This window comes from Melanerpes formicivorus, unplaced genomic scaffold, assembly GCF_026170545.1.
Source record: "Melanerpes formicivorus ecotype bairdi unplaced genomic scaffold, bMelFor1.0.p_v2 SCAF_54, whole genome shotgun sequence".
Lineage (NCBI taxonomy): Eukaryota > Metazoa > Chordata > Aves > Piciformes > Picidae > Melanerpes > Melanerpes formicivorus.
This window is the reverse complement of record NW_027142406.1, coordinates 3,034,808-3,059,164: the sequence shown is the minus strand read 5'-3', so window position 1 is coordinate 3,059,164 and position 24,357 is coordinate 3,034,808. Positions and strand designations below refer to the sequence as shown.

The following is a 24,357-nucleotide window of genomic DNA, read 5'->3' as shown; positions in this document are numbered from 1 at the left end:
GCAGGTATAACATCATCTCCTTAGGAACTATCCTGAAGAGACAATATTGCAGTGTGTGTCTGTTTGTTTGTGTCTTCTCTAAGGAGCAGTAATAACCCCCCACCCCCCACCCCCCTTTTTTGTTAGCCTTAGGGAACTGACACTTTGAACATCCTTGATCATGAAGTCTCCACTGGAGAGGGCACTGATCTTTTGCTGAGCGACAAAAGGATTAATTACCCCTTGCTTTGCCAGAACAAGAAGTAACTTGGCAGGAGATTAGCTTTTACCAGGTCTCAGGATATCAGGAAGAAACCCCCATTTAGTTAAATATTTGAAGATAACTAAGGCTTGTTGTGTACCTTTTACTTTGAAAATCGGAACTTTTAATGTTATTCCTCTTTTTTTGTGTGTGTGTTATTGTTTGCTTCTCCCTCCTTCTCAAATGCAGAGCTCTCTTTTACCTGTAAGGCATAAGAAAAAACAATTGGAAAGAAACTTCAGATACTGGGCTTCCAGTATCTGAAGGGGGCTACAAGAAAGCTGGGGAGGGACTTTTTAGAGTGTCAGGGAGTGATAGGACTGGGGGGATTGGAGCAAAACTAGAAATGGGTAGATGCAGATTGGATGTTAGGAAGAAGTTCTTCCCCATGAGGGTGGTGAGAGACTGGCACAGGTAGCCCAGGGGGGTGGTGGCAGCCTCATCCCTGGAGGTTTTTAAGGCAAACCTGGATGTGGCTGTGAGCAACCTGCTGTAGTGTGAGGTGTCCCTGCCCATGATGGGGGGGGTGGGGGGTGGGTGGAACTGGATGATCCTTGGGGTCCTTTCCAACCCTGACAATTCTGTGATTCATCATCACATACATATTCCAGCCTGGTTCCTGATGACAAATAACACTCCTTGCCAGAGATTTTCAAGATGCAATTAACTGTGAATATTTGTCAAAGTCCTAATGGTATTGTCTCATTTTAGCTTAGAGCTGAGTACTAGCAAACCTCATGAAGTTCAATAAGGACAAGTGCAGGGTCCTGCACCTGGGGAGGAATAACAACAGGAACCAGAACAGGTTAGCAGCTGCCCTGCTAGAAAGCAGCTCCATGGAGAAAGACCTTGGTGTGCTGGTGGAGAGCAAGTACTGTATGGGACAGCAATGTGTCCTTATGGCCAAGAGAGCCAATGGGATCCTGCAGTGCATCAAGGAAAGTGTGGCCAGCAGGGCTAGGGAGGTTCTTCTCCCTCTCTACTCTGCCCTGCTGAAACCACACCTGCAATCCTGTGTCCAGTTTTGGGCTCCCCAGTTCAAGAGAGACAGAGACCTGCTGGAGAGAGTACAACAGAGAGCCACGAAGATGATTAGGGGACTTGAGCATCTCCCCTCTGAAGAGAGACTGAGAGCCCTGGGGCTGTTGAGTCTGGAGAAGAGAAGGCTGAGAGGGGATCCGATCAGTGTCTATCAATATCTGAGGGGAGGGTGTCAAGTGGAGGGGGCCAAGCTCTTTTGGGTGGTGAGCAGTAATAAGACAAAGAACAATGGAGACAAATTTGTACAGAGAAGGTTTCAGCTCAACATGAGGAGAAACTTCTCTACAGTGAGGGTGCCAGAGCCCTGGAGCAGGCTGCCCAGAGAGGTTGTGGAGTCTCCTTCTCTGGAAACTTTCCAAACCCACCCGGATGCATTCCTGTGTGGACTACCCTGGGTGATCCTGCTCTGGGAGGTGGGTTGGACTTGAGGATCTCTGGAGCTCCCTACCAACCTCTAATGTTCTGTGATTCTGTGAGCTGTCCCTCTGTTCCAGGCAGTCTGCTTTTCCTGCCTGTGAGGATAAGTTTCAAAATTAGCACTCTGCTGACGTGGATTTTGCTTTTTCACTGGTGTCCCTCTCAAACCCCACTCCTTCTGCCATGCCCTTCAGCTTCCAGTCCTGGGTTAGTTTCAATCGACCTCTTCAAATGCTCGAGCACTTGCAGGGCTGGTGAGAGAAAATACCAGTTCAAAATGACCAAGTAGCCTGTTTCCCACCTCCAAAGAGGTGTCTGCTTCCAAAGAGCAGACAACTGCCAGAAACTCAGTTGCTAAATGTAATCTAAATCTATTACTTTGTGGCCTCACCAAGCTTCTTGACAGTGATTTCTTTGCATTACTTCTCTTTACAGGAATTCTCTTCCCCAAGTAACGAGGAAAGAATTCCTGCAAAGACTTCTGTCTCTCCTATGCAAAGTGTTCTTGGAAGCCTGAAATAGAATAGAATAGAATAGAATAGAATAGAATAGAATAGAATAGAATAGAATAGAATAGAATAGAATAGAATGGAATAGAATAGGATAGAATGGAATGGAATGGAATGGAATGGAATGGAATGGAATGGAATGGAATAGGATAGAATAGAATAGAATAGAATAGAATAGAATAGACTAGAATAGAATAGAATAGAATAGAATAGAATGGAATGGAATAGGATAGAATGGAATGGAATGGAATGGAATGGAATGGAATGGAATGGAATGGAATGGAATGGAATGGAATGGAATAGGATAGAATAGAATAGGATAGGATAGAATAGAATAGACCAGACCAGACCAGACCAGACCAGGTTGGAGAAGAACTCTGAGATCATCAAGTCCAACCTATCACCCAACACCAACTAATCAACTAAACCATGGCACCAAGCACCCCATCCAGTCTCTTCCTAAACACCTCCAGGGACAGTGACTCCACCACCTCCCTGGGCAGCACATTCCAATGGCCAATCTCTCTTTCTATGAAGAACTTCTTCCTCACATCCAGCCTAATGTCACCTTTCAAGATCTGGGTTTTCTTTGCATAGCTTTTCTCAGCTTTCTAAATCATTCTGATGGAGGATCTGATCTGTCATCTACAGTCACATGCCACACTGGAGACATTAAGCACCAGTTAGTCATCTTCTGTTGACAAAATCAGGGTGGTTTTTCTTACCCTTCTTCTATAACCATTAAAACCACAAGTGATTACTGCTGAAAGTTGCATGCAGGGATCCACTCAGCCAAAAGCCTCCCTCCTGGTGCCTGGATTTTCTTCAGTCTGATACAGCTTGCTTAACACAAAGAGAGCAGACAGAAACCAGGCTCTGCAGAGCTGCACGCATTTCACCACAGCATTGTGTAATTAACACTGCCACACAACACATTTTTTATTGAGCTTGCTCATTTAGCTGGATTCTAGTTCCACAAACACCAAAATAGCTCTGTTTTCCCTTTTGTGTGCATCTCTGCTTTTGTTAATCCTGCTGCTTCAGTTAATTCCCACATCCTTAGCAGCTGGGACAGAAAACCAGCCAGGTTATCCTGTCTTCTGTGTGAACTGAGTTTCACAGCATCGCTGCTCAGCCTGGAGAAGAGGAGGCTCAGGAGAGACCTTCTTGCTCTCTACAACTACCTGAAGGGAGGTTGTAGCCAGGTGGGGGTTGGTCTCTTCTCCCAGGCAAACAGCACCAGAACAAGAGGACACAGTCTCAAGCTGTGCCAGGGGAGCTTTAGGCTGCAGGTGAGGAAGAAATTCTTCACAGTAAGAATAATTGGCCATTGGAATGTGCTGCCCAGGGAGGTGGTGGAGTCACCATCACTGGAGGTGTTTAGGAAGAGACTGGATGGGGTGCTTGGTGCCATGGTTTAGTTGATTAGATGGTGTTGGATGATAGGGTGGACTCGATGATCTCAAAGGTCTTTTCCAACCTGATCAATTCTATGTTATTCTACCAGTATGCAGAGGGAGAAGAGAGGGTTCCTTGGACAGCTTGCCAAGGAACCCCACTGGATTGCTGACACTTGTAAGTGCAGCCCCTAAAGAGATAGTCCTGCCTGCAGAGCTGAGGCACTAGCTACAGCACTACAGAAGAGACTGCTCTGGGGGGAATTTAGATGTCCAGAAAGTATAGGTGGTTACTTTAGCCTCCTCTGCTTCCATTCTATTCTATTCTATTCTATTCTATTCTATTCTATTCTATTCTATTCTATTCTATTCTATTCTATTCTATTCTATTCTATTCTATTCTATTCTATTCTATTCTATTCTATTCTATTCTATTCTATTCTAATATGTTTCAGCAGTAAATTATTCTGTATTTTACTGGGCTAACAACAAAAATCACAGTCTCACAGTACATTAGAATTTGGAAGGGACCTCCAGAGATCATCCAGTCCAGACCCTCTGCCAAAATCAGGATCACCCAGGGTAGTCTGCACAGGAATGCATCCAGGTGGGTTTGGAAAGGCTCCAGAGAAGGAGACTCCACAACCTCTCTGGGCAGCCTGCTCCAGGGCTCTGTCACCCTCACTGCAAAGAAGTTTCTCCTCATGTTGAGCTGAAACCTTCTGTGTTCAAGTTTGTCTCCATTGTTCCTTGGCTTATTTCTGCACACCACCCAAAAGAGCTTGGTCCCCTCCACTTGACACCCTCCCCTCAGATATTGATAGACATTGATCAGGTCCCCTCTCAGCCTTCTCCCCTCCAGACTCAGCAGCCCCAGGGCTCTCAGTCTCTCTTCACAGGGGAGATGCTCAAGTCCCCTAAGCATCCTCGTGGCTCTCTGCTGGGTTCTCTCCAGCAGGTCTCTGTGTGTTTCTCAGTGTGCTTCAGTATCACTTTGTGTTGTTAGGCATTCCCCACACTTTGTGACTGCTTTTTGAGTCTGATGGCAAGTCTCTTTCAGTGTCACTCTGAGATGCAAAAAAATGGTTTATTCACTTTGTGACAGGCCAATTAACAGGCAAGTCAAAGCTGCCTTCCCTGGCAGAAGAAAGAAATCCTTGTAGGCAGACAGTTTATTGTCTGCTTGTCTAAGGAGACATCGTTACAGCACCCTCTGCACTCCTCTGCAGTAACAAAATGTGCTACTGACATGCAGGTTCATACTCTGGCCAGACCCCTCCAGTAGACTGGTAGGTGCAGTACAGCCACAGCCTCCCCTCTTGGTTGAAATTAATCTCATTTTGCTTCATGCTTCACCTTGGAACACAGATGGACCGACTTCTCTGACCTAATGTAGCTAATGATGATCTTGAAGGTCTCTTTCAACCTGGTCTATTCTATTCTATTCTATTCTATTCTATTCTATTCTGTTCTGTTCTGTTCTGTTCTGTTCCGTTCCGTTCCGTTCCGTTCCACTCCACTCCATTCCATTCCATTCCATTCCATTCCATTCCATTCCATTCCATTCCATTCCACTCCACTCCATTCCATTCCATTCCATTCCATTCCATTAATTTCCATCCCATTGCATTCCATTAATTTCCATTCCATTCCATTCCATTCCATTCCATTCCATTCCATTCCATTCCATTCCATTCCATTCCATTCCACTCCACTCCATTCCATTCCATTCCATTCCATTCCATTCCATTCCATTCCATTCCATTCCATTCCATTCCATTCCATTCCACTCCACTCCATTCCATTCCATTCCACTCCATTCCACTCCACTCCATTCCATTCCATTCCATTCCATTCCATTCCATTCCATTCCATTCCATTCCACTCCACTCCATTCCATTCCATTCCATTCCATTAATTTCCATCCCATTCCATTCCATTCCACTCCACTCCATTCCATTCCATTCCATTCCATTAATTTCCATCCCATTCCATTAATTTCCATTCCATTCCATTCCATTCCATTCCATTCCATTCCATTCCATTCCATTCCATTCCATTCCATCCCATTCATGTTTCATGGAGAAAACACCAAGCACCTGCCTTTGAATGCTTTGGTTACAGATGAAACAAAACCCAGGTAGGCACAACATGGCATCTGAATGACAGGAAAACTCCTGACACAGTCGATCTTGTGCTGAGGAGGGGAGCCATGCAGGAATTTAAAGTGTATATAATTTAAAGTCCAGCTGCCAGCAGATGTTTGCTACAATACTTGTTAGAGGGCTTCGTTATTTTTATAACCTTTTAAATTCCTCTGATTTATAGAAAGCAGCCATTTAAAAGTCCATAAAAGTTAAGCCTGACCATGGAATTATTTGCCTGAAACGAAATTCCCTCCCTTTACTGCAGGCTTTGCACACATGGGGAGCTGTTAAAGGTCAGCTGTGCAGGGCTACCTGCTGCCTGAAGGCACTGAGTCCCTGGGCTGCTCACAGAAGGTCTGCAGGGGCCCTTGCCTCAGTTCCTGAGTTTTTCTAACAAGGTCTTTACACAACAGTAGAGCACATTCTTCCTTGGATGCTTCCTGAAGCCAAGCCAAACCCCAAACCACTTCTGTGCATGCAGAGTGTGCAGCTGTCAAAGATCAGCATTTGTCTCAGTCCTTGTTTTCTCCATCACCTCTGACAACATAATTCCTTAAAGGTCTACTTTCAGTGTTATGGGGTTGCCCCTCAGGTTAGGAAAGATGCTGAGATGCTGGAAGGTGTCCAGAGAAGGGCAACAAAGCTGGGGAGGGGTTTGGACCACAAGACCTATGAGGAGATGATGAGGGAGCTGGGGTTGCTTAGCCTGGAGAAGAGAAGGCTTAGGGGAGAGCTTCTTGCTGTCTCCAACTACCTGAAGGGAGGTTGTAGCCAGGTGGGGGTTGGTCTCTTCTGCCAGGCAACCAGCACCAGAACAAGAGGACACAGTCTCAAGCTGTGCCAGGGGAGGTTTAAGCTGGATATTAGGAAGAAATTCTTCACAGAAAGAGAGATTGGCCATTGGAATGTGCTGCCCAGGGAGGTGGTGGAGTCACCATCACTGGAGGTGTTTAAGAGGAGACTGGATGAAGCACTTAGTGCCATGGTTTAGTTGATTAGATGGTGTTGGGTGATAGGTTGGACTCAATAATCTCAAAGGTCTTTTCCAACCTGGTCTGGTCTATTCTATTCTATTCTATTCTATTCTATTCTATTCTATTCTATTCTATTCTATTCTATTCTATTCTATTCTATTCTAATATTGGAGGGGACGTCAAGGATCATCTAGTTCCAACCCCCCTGCCATGGGCAGGGACACCTCACACTACAGCAGGTTGCTCACAGCCACATCCAGGTTTGCCTTAAAAACCTCCAGGGATGAGGCTTCCACCACCTCCCTGGGCAACCTGTGCCAGTCTCTCACCAGCCTCACGGGGAAGAACTTCTTCCTGACATCCAATCTGAATCTAACCATCTCTAGTTTTGCTCCATTCCCCCTAGTCCTATCACTACCTGATATCCTGAGCAGTCCCTCCCCAGCCTTCTTGTAGCCCCCTTCAAATACCAGAAGGCCACAAGAAGGTCTCCTTGAAACCTTCTCTTCTCCAGAATGAACAGCCCCAACTCCTTCAGTCTGTCCTCATAGGAGAGGTGCTCCAGCCCTCTGATCATCCTCCTGGCCCTTCTCTGGACACCTTTCAGCACCTCCACATCCTTCTTGTAATAGGGGCTCCAGAACTGGACACAGTACTCCAGGTGGGGTCTCACCAGAGCTGAGCAGAGGGGGAGAACCACCTCCCTTGACCTGCTGGCCACACTTCTCTTGATGCAGCCGAGGATGGGATTGGCTCTCTGGGCTGCAAGTGCTCACTGCTGGCTCCTGTTGAGCTTCTCATCCCCCAGCACCCCCAAGGCTTTTTCTTCAGGGCTACTCTCCAGCCACTCACTGCCCAGCCTTAGACATTATCGTTTCAAGAAGTTCATGATTTTTTTTTGTCAGCTCAGCAGATGTACAAACCTTTGTAGTGAAATGGTGAGATCAGATGTGTGCCCAGTTGCAGTGTGTGGCTTTCCTCCTGAGCAGCCTGCTGCTTGTACAGTGTAGTTTCCCGTCTTTCTAACATGGGAGCTGACTGTCCTCCTGCCTCGGGCACCAAACACTGCTATGCCTCTACTCTGGTTAGAGGAATTCCTTCCTTGAAAGACACTGAGTGTTGTGGCTCATGCAGCAATCAGCCCCCTTTCCCACAGTGGATTTTTCTTCTTGTCTTTGTCCTTCAGGCAGAATTTCAGCTCCAGAAAATAGGATTTCCAGTCCCTTCCCTACAAATCAGGGCTCTGGCTCCCAGGCTGACCTGCAGCAACAGGGTGGCTGGAATGGGAATGTGGGAGTGGAGCTATTTGGTCTAGTTGCTAGTTGTTGTTTACTAGAATAGTAAGAACATAATGTTTTAATATCCCAAGCCATTAGGACCTGGTTTGGGTACAACCAAACATCAAAGCTACCCAATGAGAAACAGACAGCACGGCCTCGACTCGCTGGCTGTGCTGTTCTATAGATGTGTGGTGGAGGCATGCAATTATTTCTCTGAGCCCAAGTTTTATGTGAAAACAAAAATGTTCACAATGTGGCTTTATGGCTTGTTTTCATATTTTTGGCATTGTATATTGTATTGGAAAAGAAAAGGGGGGGGGGGGGAGGTAAATGTCTTTAATTAAAAGCAGTCTTTTGAAACGTTGCCCCAGACTTCAGTTTTCATCTCTGCTTTTACTGCTTTTCTCCATGGTCCCTCCCCCTCCCACATCTACTCCATGTGTTTAAGCCACCCTTCAAAGCTTTGATTGCTTCCTTCCCTATTGTTTGTGAGTCCTCCTCTATGGTCTCCAGTCCTACTCAACACCCTCTGAAGACTCTCATGTGGAGTGTAGCCACTGCATGCTCTTTGGGGTCTCTTTGCTGTCCCCACAGAGGGGTGAATGTGGACGTTACAGTATCACAGTCTCACAGTATCACTAAGGTTGGAAGAGACCTCAAGGATCATTGAGTCCAACCTGTCACCACAGACCTCATGACTAGACCATGGCACCAAGTGCCACATCCAATCCCCTCTTGAACACCTCCAGGGATGGGGACTCCACCACCTCCCTGGGCAGCACATTCCAATGGCCAATCTCTCTTGCTGGGAAGAACTTTCTCCTCACCTCCAGCCTAAACTTCCCCTGGCACAGCTTGAGACTGTGTCCTCTTGTTCTGGTGCTGGTTGCCTGGGAGAAGAGACCAACCTCTTCCTGGCTACAACCTCCCTTCAGGTAGTTGTAGAGAGCAATGAGGTCAATTCATAATGAACCTAGCCCCTGAGTGCTTTGCTGGTACCACCAGAAGCTGAGTGGGATGGTTTTGTACCCTCTACCAAGCCCTGTGAGGAGGGGCTGAGGGAGCTGGGGTTGTATAGCCTGGAGAAGAGGAGGCTCAGGGGAGACCTTATTGCTGTCTCCAACTCCCTGAAGGGAGGTTGTAGCCAGGTGGGGGTTGGTCTCTTCTCCCAGGCAACCAGCACCTGTCGTAGGGTTGGAAGGGCAAGGCCACAAAGCCTCCTCCCTCCCCCCTGTAAAGTAAAGGGAAAGAAAATTTGAAGGGAAAGGAAAAAAAAACTCACAGCTGAATTAGCAAAGCAGTGGAGCTGTATATTTACAAAGCAACGTAGGATATGCAGGGAAATTTACAGAATTTACAATATTTACAATATATACAAAAATATACCATAAAGTAGCACAGAAATGAGAGTTCCCCCCTCTGCTGAGGGGGGTTCCCCACCTCCGCTCTCCCCTCTCTCCTTCTTTCCCCAGAGCGGGTTAGAAAGAGAAAGAAAAGAGAAAAAATTTAGAAGCAGTTATGTGTTAATTGGAAAGTAGTTAATACAGGCCTTGCAGCTTATCAGTTTTCAAGGTCAAGCCTTGGCTGAAAGCCCAGCACAGAGAGAGCTGCTGCTTCCGAGGGAGGGGGAAGCAAGACTGAACTGGAAAAGTGCAGGAAAGCCCAAGATACCCTGCTGCACTCCCAGTTCAGAAGGTGCTTCCTCCCAATCTACCAATGAAATTAGTTTAGATCCTTCTTTTTCGTTTACAAACATTCGTCCACCATATTCCCTTTCTTAAGGGGACAGCCTCAAACGGTCACAGCACCAGAACAAGAGGACACAGTCTCAAGCTGTGCTGGGGGAGGTTTAGGCTGGATGTCAGGAAGAAGTTCTGTCCCAGAAAGAGAGATTTGCCATAGGAATGGTCTGCCCAGGGAGGTGGTAGAGCCAGCATCCCAGGAAATGTTTAAAAAGAGACTGGATGAGGCACCTGGTGCCATGGTTTAGTTGATTAGATAGTTTTGGATGATAGGTTGAACTTGATGATCTCAAAAGTCTCTTCCAACCTGGTTAATTCTGTATTCTGTATTCAGAGATGCTGTTCACTATCGGGATATTACTACACAGGCAAAGGGAGGGTATGGATTTACAGCCTGCAGGCTACCACTGATTGCTGACACTCTAGGCAGTAGACACACTTAGCTCAGTTAAGGTAAGAGTTAGCTTACTGTTCATACATTTTTGTTTGTGGTCTGCCAGACAGAAAGTGTGGATTGTAAAACTGTCTTTTCTGTATAATGTTTGTCTACTGCATGTGAGTCATTTTCCTTGCTGTTATGCTGTGTCCTGATTACTGTGCAGCCACTCGCAACCTCTGAACAGACATCATCTGAAAATGATAGAATGGAATGGAATGGAATGGAATGGAATGGAATGGAATGGAATGGAATAGAATAGAATGGAATGGAGTGGAGTGGAGTGGAGTGGAGTGGAGTGGAGTAGAATAGAATAGAATAGAATAGAATAGAATAGAATAGAATAGAATAGAATAGAATAGAATAGAATAGAATTAACCAGGTTGCAAAAGACCTTCGAGATCATCGAGTCCAACCTGTCACCCAACACCATCTAAGCAACTAAACCATGGCACCAAGTGCCTCACCCAGACTCTTCCTAAATACCTCCAGGGATGGTGACTCCACCACCTCCCTGGGCAGCACATTCCAATGGCCAATCTCTCTTTCAATGATGAATTTCTTCCTCGCATCCAGCCTAAACCTCCCCTGGCACAGCTTGAGACTGTGTCCTCTTGTTCTGGTGCTGGTTGCCTGGGAGAAGAGACCAAACCCCTCCTGGCTACAACCTCCCTTCAGGAAGCTGTAGACAGCAATGAGGTCTCCCCTGAGCCCCCTCTTCTCCAGGCTAAGCAACCCCAGCTCCCTCAGCCTCTCCTCACAGGGCTGTGCTCCAGACCCCTCCCCAGCTTTGTTGCCCTTCTCTGGACACCTTCCAGCATCTCAACATCTTTCCTAACCTGAGGAGCCCAGAACTGGACACAGGACTCAAGGTGTGGCCTAACCAGTGCTGAGTCCAGGGCACAATGACTTCCCTGCTCCTGCTGGCCACACTATTCCTGATGCAGGCCAGGATGCCATTGGCATTTTTGGCCACCTGGCCACACTGCTTGCTCATGTTCAGCCTACCGTCAACCAGCAGCCCCAGTCCCACTGATGCGTTTGTGAAGAAGAACTCAGGGAAATAAGAGAAACAAATCCAGTGAAGGGTGTAATGAAAAGTGTGTTTATTCATTTTATTTTTTTTTCTGCTGAGTTTATTTGCTAAATAGTTTGCTTCCATGAGTGCAGTCAAAATGCACATCACATTTTCATGTATTTTATTCATAGGCTGAGTACTTCTACGAGTTCTTGTCCTTGCGCTCCTTGGATAAAGGCATAATGGCTGATCCAACCATAAATATCCCTCTGCTTGGAACAGTTCCTCACAAGGCATCAGGTTTGTGCTGTTGATGTTATAAGCTGCCTACCTGTCTAAAAATACTCCACAGCTCTGGCTGGCTTCAGCTTGGAGGCCTTCCTGAGTCTGAAGTGATTTGTCTTTTCTATATTCCATCATGGGCTACAGAATTGTCTTGCCGGTTCTTGTCCAGGCTCTCCTTGGATCCATGTTGTCTTCTGATGCCTCCAGACACTTGGGCAAGTTCACTGCCTCCAATTATAGAATCACAGAATTGTCAGGGTTGGAAGGGATCTCAAGGATCATCCATTTCCAACCCCCCTGCCATGGGCAGGGACACCTCACACTATAGCAGGTTGCTCACAGCCACATCCAGCCTGGCCTTAAAACCCTCCAGGGATGAGGCTTCCACCACCTCCCTGGGCAACCTGTGCCAGTGTCTCACCACCCTCATGGGGAAGAACTTCTTCCCAGTGTCCAATCTGAATCTACCCATTTCCATTTTTTTTTTCCCACTCCCCCCAGTCCTATCATGCCTGACACCCTAAAAAGTCCCTCCCCAGCTTTCTTGTAGCCCCCTGCAGATACTGAAAGGCTACAATTAGTTCTCCTTGGAGCCTTCTCTTCTCCAGACTGAACAGCCCCAACTCCCTCAGTCTGTCCTCATAGCAGAGCAGCTCCAGTCCTCTGCTGACCCTCGTGGCCCTTCTCTGGACACATTCTGGCACATCCAGATCCTTCCTATAATAGAGGCTCCAGAACTGGACACAGTCCTCCAGGTGGAGTCTCTCCAGAGCATGAAGATTCCCCTCCTGTTGTCTTGAGGCTAGGTGCAATAGCTTCATCTGGTGACCACGAGTCCTTGTACTGGTAGAGACAGCAGTCAGCCTGTACTGTTGGTCCATGCCAATCATGATTTTGTAGATCACGGAATCACAGAAACATTCAGGTTGGAAAAGAGCCTCAGGATCACCAAGGCCAACCCAGAACCCTACTCTACAAGGCTCACCCCTAAACCACAGCCCCAAGCACCACAGCCAAACCACCTGCAAACACAGCCAGGCTTGGGGACTCCACCACCTCCCTGGGCAGCACATTCCAATGCCTGACCACTCTTGCCCTGAAAAAAGGTTTCCTAATGTCCAGTCTGAACCTCCCCAGTGGCAGCTTGAGGTCATTGCCTCTTGTTCTGTCACTAATGACCTGGGAGAATAGACCAGCACCAACTTCTCCACAACCTCCTTTCAGGTAGCTGTAGAGAGCCAGGAGGTCTCCCCTCAGCCTCCTCTTTTCCAAACCAACCATCCCCAGCTCCTTCAGTTGCTCTTCATCAGATTTATTCTCCAGGCCCTTCCCAGCTTCCTTGCCCTCCTCTTTGCCCACTCTGCTGTGCTGGTAGAGAGGGATATTGGGCTGCAGGGCTGCATGGACTCCCATTCTTCTCCAGACTCTGCATGCTTGCTGAGTTTAGTAGTTCAGAGATGTCCCCTGAGAAATGCCACCCATGAGACTGCACATGGGTTTTGGTAGTGGCTTTTCATATCTACCAAGCAGGTAAAGCAGTTGCTTGAGGCCTTGAAGACCTGTGCAGACACACAGGAGTTATTCTCAGTGTGTCTCTACTGGAAACAATGTCATGAGCCTTGGTTGCCTGAACAGAAGAACAAGAAGTGAGCTCCCAAACAAAAGGGATTGAGCATGTGTGCATCCTACACATCCCAGGAGAGCATTTTAATTTCCAGCTGAAATTAAATGAGATACAAGAGCTAGGTTTCCTCAGGTTCCTCTTCACATTATTTACATTTCCCTAGCTCCTGCTAAACCACTCTCTGCAGCCTTGGGTGTAAGCCCCCCAGAGGATGCAGAAAGAGGCAGGAGAGGCAATTCTGTGGTCTGGTGGTGGGATGAGAGCTGGCAGAGAGAAGGCCTAAACTGTAATTCCCTCTATTTTTCAGCCAGTGATAGGCAAGTGTAAACTGCACCCTGTATCTGGGAAGATGGGACCAGACCTGAGGTTTGCCTATCCACAGCTCTGCTCAGCACTTTGGTAGCCCACAGGAGCTCACAGCCTTGGTTCTGGCTGCCAGGGACTTTTGCTCTGTGCTTTGTTTTGACTGTGGCTCACTTAAAGCAGTCTTAGCATGATCCAAGAAGAATAAAAAGGCAGGGCTATGCAAAGCGTTTAGGGACTTTATTTCAGCTCTGAACCAGCTCAGGAGGGTCATTTTCTGCATTTCTGAGTGCCTGGGAGTTTGGGCATATGGGAAATCCAAAACTGGGGATGCTTCTAGTGTGGGGAGTGGGGGTGTTCAAGCAGCGTGTGGACCTGGTGCTTAGGGACATGCTTTAGTGTTGATCCTTCAGTGCTAGGACAAGGGTTGGACTGGGTGATCTTTGAGGTCTCTTCCAACTGTGATTCTGTGCTAAGAGGTTTCTGACCTGTCCCCTTGGACTTTAGCCCTAAGAGGTGTATTCCTGGTCACTGCTTGGTGACTCCACCACCTCCCTGGGCAGCACATTCCAATGCCTGACCATTCTTGCCATAAAGAAACATTTCCTAATGTCCAGTCTGAACCTCCCCAGTGGCAGCTTGAGGCCATTCCCTCTTACTCTATCACTAATTACCTGTGAGAAGAGACCAGCACCACTCTTTCCACAGCCTCCTTTCAGGTAGCTGTAGAGAGCCAGAAGGTGTTCCCTCAGCCTCCTCTTTACCAAACCAACCATCCCCAGCTCCTTCAGTTGTCCTTCATCAGATTTATTCTCCAGGCCCTTCACAGTTTCCTTGCCCTCTTCTGCACTGGCTCCAGCACCTCCAATTCTCTCTTGTATTGAGGTGCCCAGAACTGAACACAATACTCAAGGTGTGGCCTCCCCAGAGCTGAGTAACAAGGGACAATCCCCTCCTCACTCCTGCTGGACACAGCATTTCTAATCTCAGCCAGGGTGCCTGTATTACATAGGTAATTGCCTTGTTTGCAAGCAAAAGTATGTTTGCTTGGAGATTGCTTTCTGTGCTGTAGACTGTTGGGGTAATGGCAGCAGATGAGCAGCAGCTCATCTCCTGTACTTCTGTGCTACTTTACTTCCAGTCTCCTGGATCTGCTGGGGTCAGAGTGGCTGGAGAGCGGCCAGGCAGAAAGGGACCTGGGGGTACGGGTTAATATTTAGGCTGAACATGAGCCAGCAGTGTGCCAAGGTGGCCAAGAAGGCCAATGGCATCCTGGCCTGCATCAGGAATAGTGTGGCCAGCAGGAGCAGGGAGGTCATTCTGTCCTGTACTCAGCACTGGTTAGGCCACACCTTGAGTCCTGTGTCCAGTTCTGGGCTCCTCAGTTTAGGAAAGATGCTGAGGTGCTGGAAGGTGTCCAGAGAAGGCCAACAAAGCTGGGGAGGGGTCTGGGGCACAGCCCTGTGAGGAGAGGCTGAGGGAGCTGGGGTTGCTTAGCCTGGAGAAGAGGAGGCTCAGGGGAAACCTTCTTGCTGTCTACAACTACCTGAAGGGAGGTTGTAGCCAGGTGGGGGTTGGCGTCTTCTCCCAGGCAACCAGCACCAGAACAAGAGGACACAGTCTCAAGCTGTGCCAGGGGAGGTTTAGGCTGGATGTTAGGAAGAAGTTCTTCCCAGCAAGCGAGATTGGCCATTGGAATGTGCTGCCCAGGGAGGTGGTGGAGTCACCATCCCTGGAGGTGTTTAGGAAGAGCCTGGATGGGGTGCTTGGTGCCATGGTTTAGTTGATGAGATGGTGTTGGGTGATGGGTTGGACCTGATGATCTCAAAGGACTTTTCCAACCTGGCTGATTCTATTCTATTCTACCAGTATGCAGAGGGAGAAGAGAGGGTTCCTTGGACAGCTTGCCAAGGAACCCCACTGGATTGCTGACACTTGTAAGTGCAGCCCCTAAAGAGATAGTCCTGCCTGCAGAGCTGAGGCACCAGCTACAGCACTACAGAAGAGACTGCTCTGGGGGGAATTTAGATGTCCAGAGTGTAGGTGGGCACTTTGGCCTTTCTTCCAACCTGATCTATTCTATTCTATTCTATTCTATTCTATTCTATTCTATTCTATTCTATTCTATTCTTTCTATTCTATTCTATTCTATTCTATTCTATTCTATTCTATTCTATTCTATTCTATTCTATTCTATTCTATTCTATTCTATTCTATTCTATTCTATTCTATTCCATTCTATTCCATTCCATTCCATTCCATTCCATTCCATTCCATTCCATTCCATTCCATTCCATTCCATTCCATAAATGAAGTGATCTCTGTGTTTTCTGTATTACAGGTTCCCATCAGTGGCCTTGCACTACAGCAGAAATATATACAGTTATTATTTGGTTTTTGAATGTGTGCTTTCAGGTGTGCATAGATATATGTGCTCACAAATTAAAATGCTGTTCTTGTTCTCCTTCAAGTTGTTCAGGTTGGATTTCCTTGCCTGGGCAAACAAGATGGGGTTGCTGCATTTGAAGTGAATGTGATCATAATGAATTCAGAGGGCAATATTATTCTCCAGACTCCTCAGAATGCCATCTTCTTCAAAACCTGTCAGCAAGGTAACACTAAAGAGAACATCCTGGAATACTGCTCTTAGTCACCTGACTTTCCTATGTTCTGTTCAGCATGAAGGCTAGAGAAGATGGAAATAAAGTGGTCACACAACATGCAGTAATGATGGTGAATGTCAAGCTGGCTCTGTCCATAGGTGAGGTGGGGTGAAGTTTCCCCCAGCATCAACTTCAGCCTGCCTAACTCACTTGGCAGTAAATGAAGCTGTATTTACAAGCAAAAACTACACTCTACAATGGAATGCAAGGAATATGTACCAAATAGACAGGATTGACAATATTATTTAGGAGCAGATGTTGGTCAGTTAGAGGGTAGAAAGGCTCTGCAGAGGGACCTCGACCGACTGGACAGATGGGCAGAGTCCAATGGGATGGCATTCAACAAGTCCAAGTGCCGAGTGCTGCACTTTGGCTACGGCAATCCCATGCAGAGCTACAGGCTGGGGTCGGAGTGGCTGAGAGCTCCCAGGCAGAGAGGGACCTGGGGGTGCTGATTGACAGTCACCTGAATATGAGCCAGCAGTGTGCCCAGGTGGCCAAGAGGGCCAATGGCATCCTGGCCTGCATTAGGAACAGTGTGGCCAGCAGGAGCAGGGAAGTCATTGTGCCCCTGTACTCTGCTTTGGTTAGGCCTCACCTTGAGTCCTGTGTCCAGTTCTGGGCCCCTCAGTTTAAGAAGGACATTGAGACACTTGAAGGTGTCCAGAGAAGGGCAACAAGGCTGGGGAGAGGCCTTGAACACAAGCCCTATGAGGAGAGGCTGAGGGAGCTGGGATTGTTTAGCCTGGAGAAGAGGAGGCTCAGGGGTGACCTTATTGCTCTCTACAACTACCTGAAAGGTGGTTGTAGCCGGGAAGGGGTTGGTCTCTTCTCCCAGGCAGCCAGCACCAGAACAAGGGGACACAGTCTCAAGCTGCGCCAGGGGAGGTTTAGACTCAAGGTGTGGAGAAAGTTCTTCCCAGAGAGAGTTGTTGGCCATTGGAATGTGCTGCCCAGGGAGGTGGTGGAGTCGCCGTCCCTGGAGGTGTTCAAGGGGAGATTGGACGTGGCACTTGGTGCCATGGTCTAGGCATGGGGTCTGTGTTGATAGGTTGGACTCGATGATCCTCGAGATCCTTTCCAACCTAAGTTCTACTGTGATACTGTGATACTGATATTTACAATTAGCAAATAACAAAGCAAACTACCTGGTCCAAAAGAGCAGGGAAGCTGCTCCACTGCCCCCCCAAACCTCCCCCACCCCCCTGTACCAGAGAGAGAGAGCTGAGAGAAGGCAGTGTTAGTCTTGTCTCAAGGTCAGCCAGAAGCATTGTTATCTCCCAGGCGATGCAGAGCAGCCAAGATCAGAGGAGAAGAGAAAAGGAATAGGAATGGAAGGGAAATTGAACAATTGTTATGGTACAGCTCCTTTTACCCTAGCCATTTATCCAATGAATTTGTTTAGAGCAATCTTTTGTTTTCCTTTTTACACCCAGTAGTGATTTATTTATATTTTACTGCTTTTCTGCTTGAAATCTGCAGCTAAATTTTAAAGGTATAGCCTAAAACCGCCACAGTAGATTTGCTGTTCATCTGCTATGTTTCCTAACCCTTTTCCTTCTCTCAGCTCCTATTCTATTCTATTCTATTCTATTCTATTCTATTCTATTCTATTCTATTCTATTCTATTCTATTCTATTCTATTCTATTCTATTCTATTCTATTCTATTCTATTCTATTCTATTCTATTCTATTCTATTCTATTCTATTCTATTCTATTCTATTCTATTCTATTCCATCCTATTCTATTCTATTCCATCCTATTCCATTCCATTCCATTCCATTTGAACCAAACTGGGGAAAAAAGACTAGGATAGGATAGGAGAGGATAGGATAGGGTAGGGTAGGATAGGATAGGATAGGATAGGATAGGATAGGATAGGATAGGATAGGATAGGATAGGATTAGGATAGGATAGGATAGAATTAGCCAAGTTGAAAATGATCTTAGAGGTCATCAAGTCTAACCTATCACCAACACCATCTCATCAACTAAACCATGGCACCAAGCATCCCATCAAGGCTCTTCCTAAACACCTCCAGGGATGGTGACTCCACCACCTCCCTGGGCAGCACATCCAAATGGCCAATCACTCTTTCTGTGAAGACCTTCTTCCTAGCATCCAGCCTAATCCTCCCCTGGCACAGCTTGAGACTGTGTCCTCTTGTTCTGGTGCTGGTTGCCAGGGAGAAGAGACCAACCCCCACCTGGCTACAACCTCCCTTCAGGTAGTTGCAGAAATACATCTATATAGCAAATGTTCTGTCTTGTATTTACATCAGACTCACAATTTCATACATGAGGTCTTTGCTTCCATTAAGCCCCCATTTTCCTTTGTGTTTCCTTGCCCACTTCTCCCCCCCCTCCACTTTCTGTGGGCTAATTGGCAGCAGCAAAGGCTTCAAAGGACACAGGCAGCTTTGCTGTTTAGGTGTAGTGAGGTTTCAAGTAATAAAGGGCTCCTGCTCCTGCTGCTCGCTCTTTGAAGCTGCACTGCAGCCAATTAGCTTGAAGAAAAAAGAGCAGAGGAAAAAAAAAGTGTGAGAATGAAGATTTAATAGAGGAATTCAAAATCTCCCTGTGCATCAGCCCTGCCACAGGTTCATTTGATACAACTGCACATGACATGGGAAAACTGCCTTATCCTAGACACTGCTGTTTCACTTTAAAGCCATAATTACAGTTGGTTGCACTGTGGCAAATGAATCCAGAAAGTCTTATTACACAGTGTTTATGGTGCATAGATTGGTTGACATCACCATTTGAGGTGTTCAGGGCAAAAACTCCACAGGACAGAATTTGGATTGCCCCCTCCCCCACCCCCCTTTTCCCCTTCAGGGCAAAAGATAGACAGAGGAGGTAAGGGGTAACCAAAAGGGCTTGCACGGAATTGGAAGCTAAGAAAAGAACTGGATGCAGTACTCCAGGTGGGGTCTCACAAGAGTGGAGTAGAGGGGGAGAATCACTTCCCTTAACCTGCTGGCCACACTTCTCTTGATGCAGCCCAGGATCTGGTTGGCTTTCGGGGCTGCAAGTGCACACTGCTGGCTCATAGAATCAATAAGGCTGGAAAAGATCTCAAAGATCATCAAGTCCAACCTGTCACCCAACACCTCATGACTACTAAACCATGGCACCAAGTGCTACATCCAGTCCCCCCCTGAACACCTCCAGGGACAGTGACTTCACCACCTCCCTGGACAGCACATTCCAATGGCTAACAACTCTCTCAGTGGAAAACTTTCTCCTCACCTTGAGCCTAAACCTCCCCTGGCACAGCTTGAGACTGTGTCCTCTTCTTCTGGTGATGGTTGCATGGGAGAAGAGACCAACCCCCACCTGGCTACAACCTCCCTTCAGGGAGTTGTAGACAGAATAAGGTCTCCCCTGAGCCTCCTCTTCTCCAGGCTAAGCAACCCCAGCTCCCTCAGCCTCTCCTCATAGGGCTGTGCTCCAAACCCCTCCCCAGCTTTGTTACCCTTCTCTGGACACGTTCAAGTATCTCAATGCCCTTCTTAAACTGAGGAGCCCAGAACTGGGCACAGGACTCAAGGTGTGGCCTAACCAGTGCTGAGTCCAGGGCAGAATGACTTCCCTGCTCCTGCTGGCCACACTATTCCTGATGCAGTCCAGGATGCCACTGGACTGGTTGGTGTTAGAGTAGGGATGAGTTTCCCTCCTCTAAAAGATATTGTTCATGGCAAAGAGCTCCAGTTCCTCCTGCCAGGGCTCTGGTTACTGTTTCTGGCCATTCTTGCTCATCCAGAAGTGCTCTTGCCAGAGGAAGTGAGGGGAGCAAGGGAGCAATTTTGTGGCTGAGGAGAGGGTTTGTTGTGACTAAGACGTGGCACACACAAAAGAGGCTTTCATGGTTTTCTGTTTGAAATAGCATGTATTTAAGCATTCATTTTCTGTAATGAATAGCAGCTCTGCATTCAGGTACAAAGAGAGAAGCATTTCCAGAAAGAGTCCTAGAGTACAGCGTTGGAAAGCAGTAAGATCAAAAAGCCTTTACCACAGTGCTTGTTGCACAGGATGGTAGATGCCAGCACTTCCTGATGAGGCAGTGGAGGGAAGGGATGCCATCCACAGGGACCTTGACAGGCTGGAGAGCTGGGCCCAAGCCAATCTCAAGAGGTTTAACAAGACCAAATGCAAGGTCCTGCATCTGGGTTGGGGCAATTCCAGGCACAGATATAGGCTGGGCAGGAACTGGCTTGAGAGCAGCCCTGAAGAAAAGGACTTAGGGGTGCTGGGGGAGGAGAAGCTCAACATGAGCCAGCAGTGAGCACTTGCAGCCCAGAAAGCCAACCAGAGCCTGGGCTGCAGCAAGAGAAGTGTGGCCAGCAGATCAAGGGAGGTGATTCTCCCACTCTATTGTGCTCTGATAAGACCTCACCTGGAGTACTGTGTCCAGTTCTGGAGCCCCTATTAGAGGAAGGATCTGGAGGTGCTGGAAGGCATCCAGAGAAGGGCCATGAGGATGATCAGAGGGCTGGAGCACCTCTCCTATGAGGAGAGACTGAGAGAGTTGGGGCTGTTCAGTCTGGAGAAGAAAAGGCTCCAAGGAGACCTAATTGTGGCCTTCCAGCTGGGGAGGGACTTTTTAGGGTGTCAGGGAGTGATAGGACTAGGGGGAGTGGGAAAAAAAAACGGAAATGGGTAGATTCAGATTGACTGGGAAGAAGTTCTTCCCCATGAGGGTGGTGAGACACTGGCACAGGTTGCCCAGGGAGGTGGTGGAAGCCTCATCCCTGGAGGGTTTTAAGGTCAGGCTGGATGTGGCTGTGAGGAACCTGCTGTCGTGTGAGGTGTCCCTGCCCATGGCAGGGGGTTGAAGCTAGATGATCCTTGAGGTCCCTTCCCACCTTAACAATTCTATGATTCTAAAAGAGGTGAGAATACTGGTGGCAGCTGTTGTCAGTCACATAAGTTTACAGCACTGTTAGAAAATCAACAAAACAGGATGCCATCATGTCTACATTCAGTCCATAGCTCAGGCTTATCTGTATCAGGGTTTCCATAGGATTCAATTTAGTTGACCTCATGTTTGGTGGACTTATCATAGTATTATAAGATGTTTTGAGGTTGGTGCTGGTACCTAGAGGTATCTGGTCCTTGGTATTGGTCAGACAGTGTTGCCAAATGCCTTTACCCACTAGTGTTTCATCAGCAGTTGAGATACAGATAAGAGTGGGATGAAGATATAGGACCACTGTGCAGGAATGCTTTCATCTTCCTTTCTTTTTGTTTTCATGTAGCCTTGAAGCTGACTCTCTCATTTGAATACAGATTTCATCACTCTGTCACCTCAGCAGTACCAGCTGTAGTAATTAGTGAAATGCAAGTTGCAGTGCAGTCTGCTTGAGGTGGCAGACACTGAAACTGGTCCTGCATACTGAGGGCAGGCTTAACCAGCAGTGCAAGACCTGCTCTGAGCTGCCTGCTCATTTTCAGGCAGGGGAGAAACTGCTGGATGGAGCAGACTATCCACATTGGTCTAGTTGGGGATGTCCCTGCTGTCTGTGGGGACTAGATGACCCTTGGAGTTCCCTTCTCCCCTAGACCATTCTATGCTTCTATGATTGCTCATGCCTGCAAAGAACAGCAGAGCAATGGGAATTCAGTTTGTCAGCAAGCACATTGTGCATTTTTCTGAGCATGTGATGAAACCTCTATTTGTTAACTACCAAGAAAGCAACTGATTTCTCTTGAGGAGGTCTCAGCTGAACTTCCCTTTCTGTCAGTGCTGTAATTTAAGCTTTTCCCAGAGTCCAAAAGCCCAAATGGAACATATTTGGATTGCCTCCCCTCTCCCTTTTTTATCCTGGTAGGGAGAAAGGAGAAGTAAAAATCACAAAATCAGCAGTCTGGAATCAATTTGGAAGTTCTGGACTCCTTAGTTTAAGAAGGACATTGAGATGCTTGAACGTGTCCAGAGAAGGGCAACGAGGCTGGGGAGAGGTCTGGAGCACAGCCCTGTGAGGACAGGCTGAGGGAGCTGGGGTTGCTTAGCCTGGAGAAGAGGAGGCTCAGGGGAGACCTTCTTGCTCTCTACAACTCCCTGAAGGGAGGTTGTAGCCAGGTGGGGGTTGGTCTCTTCTCCCAGGCAACCAGCACCAGAACAAGAGGACACAGTCTCAAGCTGCACCAGGGGAAGTTTAGGCTTGAGGTGAGGAGAAAGTTCTTCCTAGAAAGAGAGATTGGCCATTGGAATGTGCTGCCCAGGGAGGTGGTGGAGTCCCCATTACTGGAGGTGTTTAAGAGGAGACTGGCTGAGGCGCTTGGTGTCATGGTTTAGTTGATTTGATGGTGTTGGATGATAGGTTGGACTCGATGATCTCAAAGGTCTTTTCCAACCTGGTTGATTCTGTTCTATTCTATTTGGTACGTATTCATTGCATTCCACTGTAGATTGTAGTTTTGCTGGTAAATACAGCTTCATTTGCTTCCAACTGGGCTGGTCTGGCAAATTTAATGCTGGGGGCAATTTTCAACCCACCAGATTAAAATTAAATAGGCTTGCTGGACAGGAAAGGGGAGGGACTAGACCTTGACCCAGCAAAACCAAGCCTCTCTGCCCACCTGGGTCAGGTTTCTTTGTCCACCTGGGGCTGGGTTCTTTTCAGCCCCTCCAGGGATGGGTGTAAGCTGACACAGTCAGGATTGGCCTGTCTATCAGCAAATGTTTCTAGTGCTGTGTCAAAGGAATGCATCAATCCAACCAAGAGGTGCAGAACACTCAGCTGAGATTGTTGTTGTATTTTATGAAGCGGAGTGTCCAGGAGGATGCAGGAACGGAGGCTTTTGCAACGAAAGACGCATCTGTGAGTGCCCAGATGGATTTTATGGACCACACTGTGAGAAAGGTAATGGTAAAACCATCTTCCCAACTGTCTTCTTTACCAGAACCTCAACAAAAGGTTGAGAGAATGGAGATCGGGCCAGGCAGAAAGGGACCTGGGGGTACTGGTTGATAGTAGGCTGAACAGGAGCCAGCAGTGTGCCAAGGTGGCCAAGAAGGCCAATGGCATCCTGGCCTGCATCAGGAATAGGGTGGCCAGCAGGAGCAGGGAGGTCATTGTGCCCTGTACTCAACACTGGTTAGGCCACACCTTGAGTCCTGTGTCCAATTCTGGGCTCCTCAGGTTAGGAAAGATGTTGAGATGCTGGAAGGTGTCCAGAGAAGGGCAACAAAGCTGGGGAGGGGTTTGGAACACAGCCCTGCGAGGAGAGGCTGAGGGAGCTGGGGTTGCTTAGCCTGGAGAAGAGGAGACTCAGAGGAGACCTTCTTGCTGTCTACAACTCCCTGAAGGGAGGTTGTAGCTATGTGGGCATTGGTCTCTTCTCCCAGGCAACCTGTGGCAGAACGAGTGGACACAGTCTCAAGCTGTGCCAGGGGAGGTAATTTAGGCTGGATGTTAGGAAGAAGTTCTTCCTAGAAAGAGAGATTGGCCATTGGAATGTGCTGCCCAGGGAGGTGGTGGAGTCACCATCACTGGAGGTGTTTATGAAGAGCCTGGATGAGGCACTTGGTGCCATGGTTTAGTTGATTAGATGGTGTTGGGTGAGAGGTTGGACTCGATGACCTTCGAGATCTTTTTCCAACCTGGTTAATTCTATTCTATTCTAAAACTCTAGCTGCAGCTTTGCAGCCTCTCCTAAAAATGGGTCTGGCCTGTTCTGCAGGGTTCATATGTTTTGAGTTCACACATGGAAGAGAATTGCTATTATCATCTGCACTCTAATGGAAACATTAAGTGCTTATAGGAAAAAGGTTTTATCTCCAGGAGATTGCCTTTAGCAAAAACTGGCACAATAGTTCAGGGATCTTTATTCACAGGGGACTCATCTGGCAAAAAGATTCAGTCACATTCTGCTAATGAGGACTAGCTGGGAAGCAAAGCACAGGGCTTAGTTGATCTGCATTTGTTTATTTGGAGATAAGATCTAATTTGGAGGCAGACTGACAATGAAAATGGGAAAATGAAGAAAAAAATCTCTTTCCCTCTTCCATTAATGACTAATAGCCCCCAGCAACATTTCCAGAAGCAAAGGACCAGAAAATTAGAGTGACTTGGTGAGGAAACTAGCTCTCCTTCCTATGTTTTCCTTCTTCATCTCCCAGTGGCTCTCCTGGGGTGGCTACAGATGTAGCAAACCATCCCCATGGGCATCCTATTCTCATTCCCATTCACTCCCAGGCACTCTGGCTGCATCCAAAATACTAAGTACAAAGGATTAGGGACTGTTCTCTGGCCTGGAGACCGGCAGGCATGG

At 47.5% G+C, this 24,357-nt stretch overlaps 1 protein-coding gene across 1 annotated transcript in view; it reads left to right on the top strand.

The window, feature by feature from the left end:
* WIF1 (WNT inhibitory factor 1) overlaps positions 1-24,357 on the top strand; it is a 67,108-nt gene that overhangs the window by 25,479 nt on the left and 17,272 nt on the right. The window contains exons 3-5 of the mRNA XM_068160937.1: positions 11,394-11,502; positions 15,886-16,026; positions 22,851-22,946. Of these exons, the coding sequence (XP_068017038.1) occupies positions 11,394-11,502; positions 15,886-16,026; positions 22,851-22,946 (346 nt within the window). The remainder of the gene's footprint in view (positions 1-11,393; positions 11,503-15,885; positions 16,027-22,850; positions 22,947-24,357) is intronic.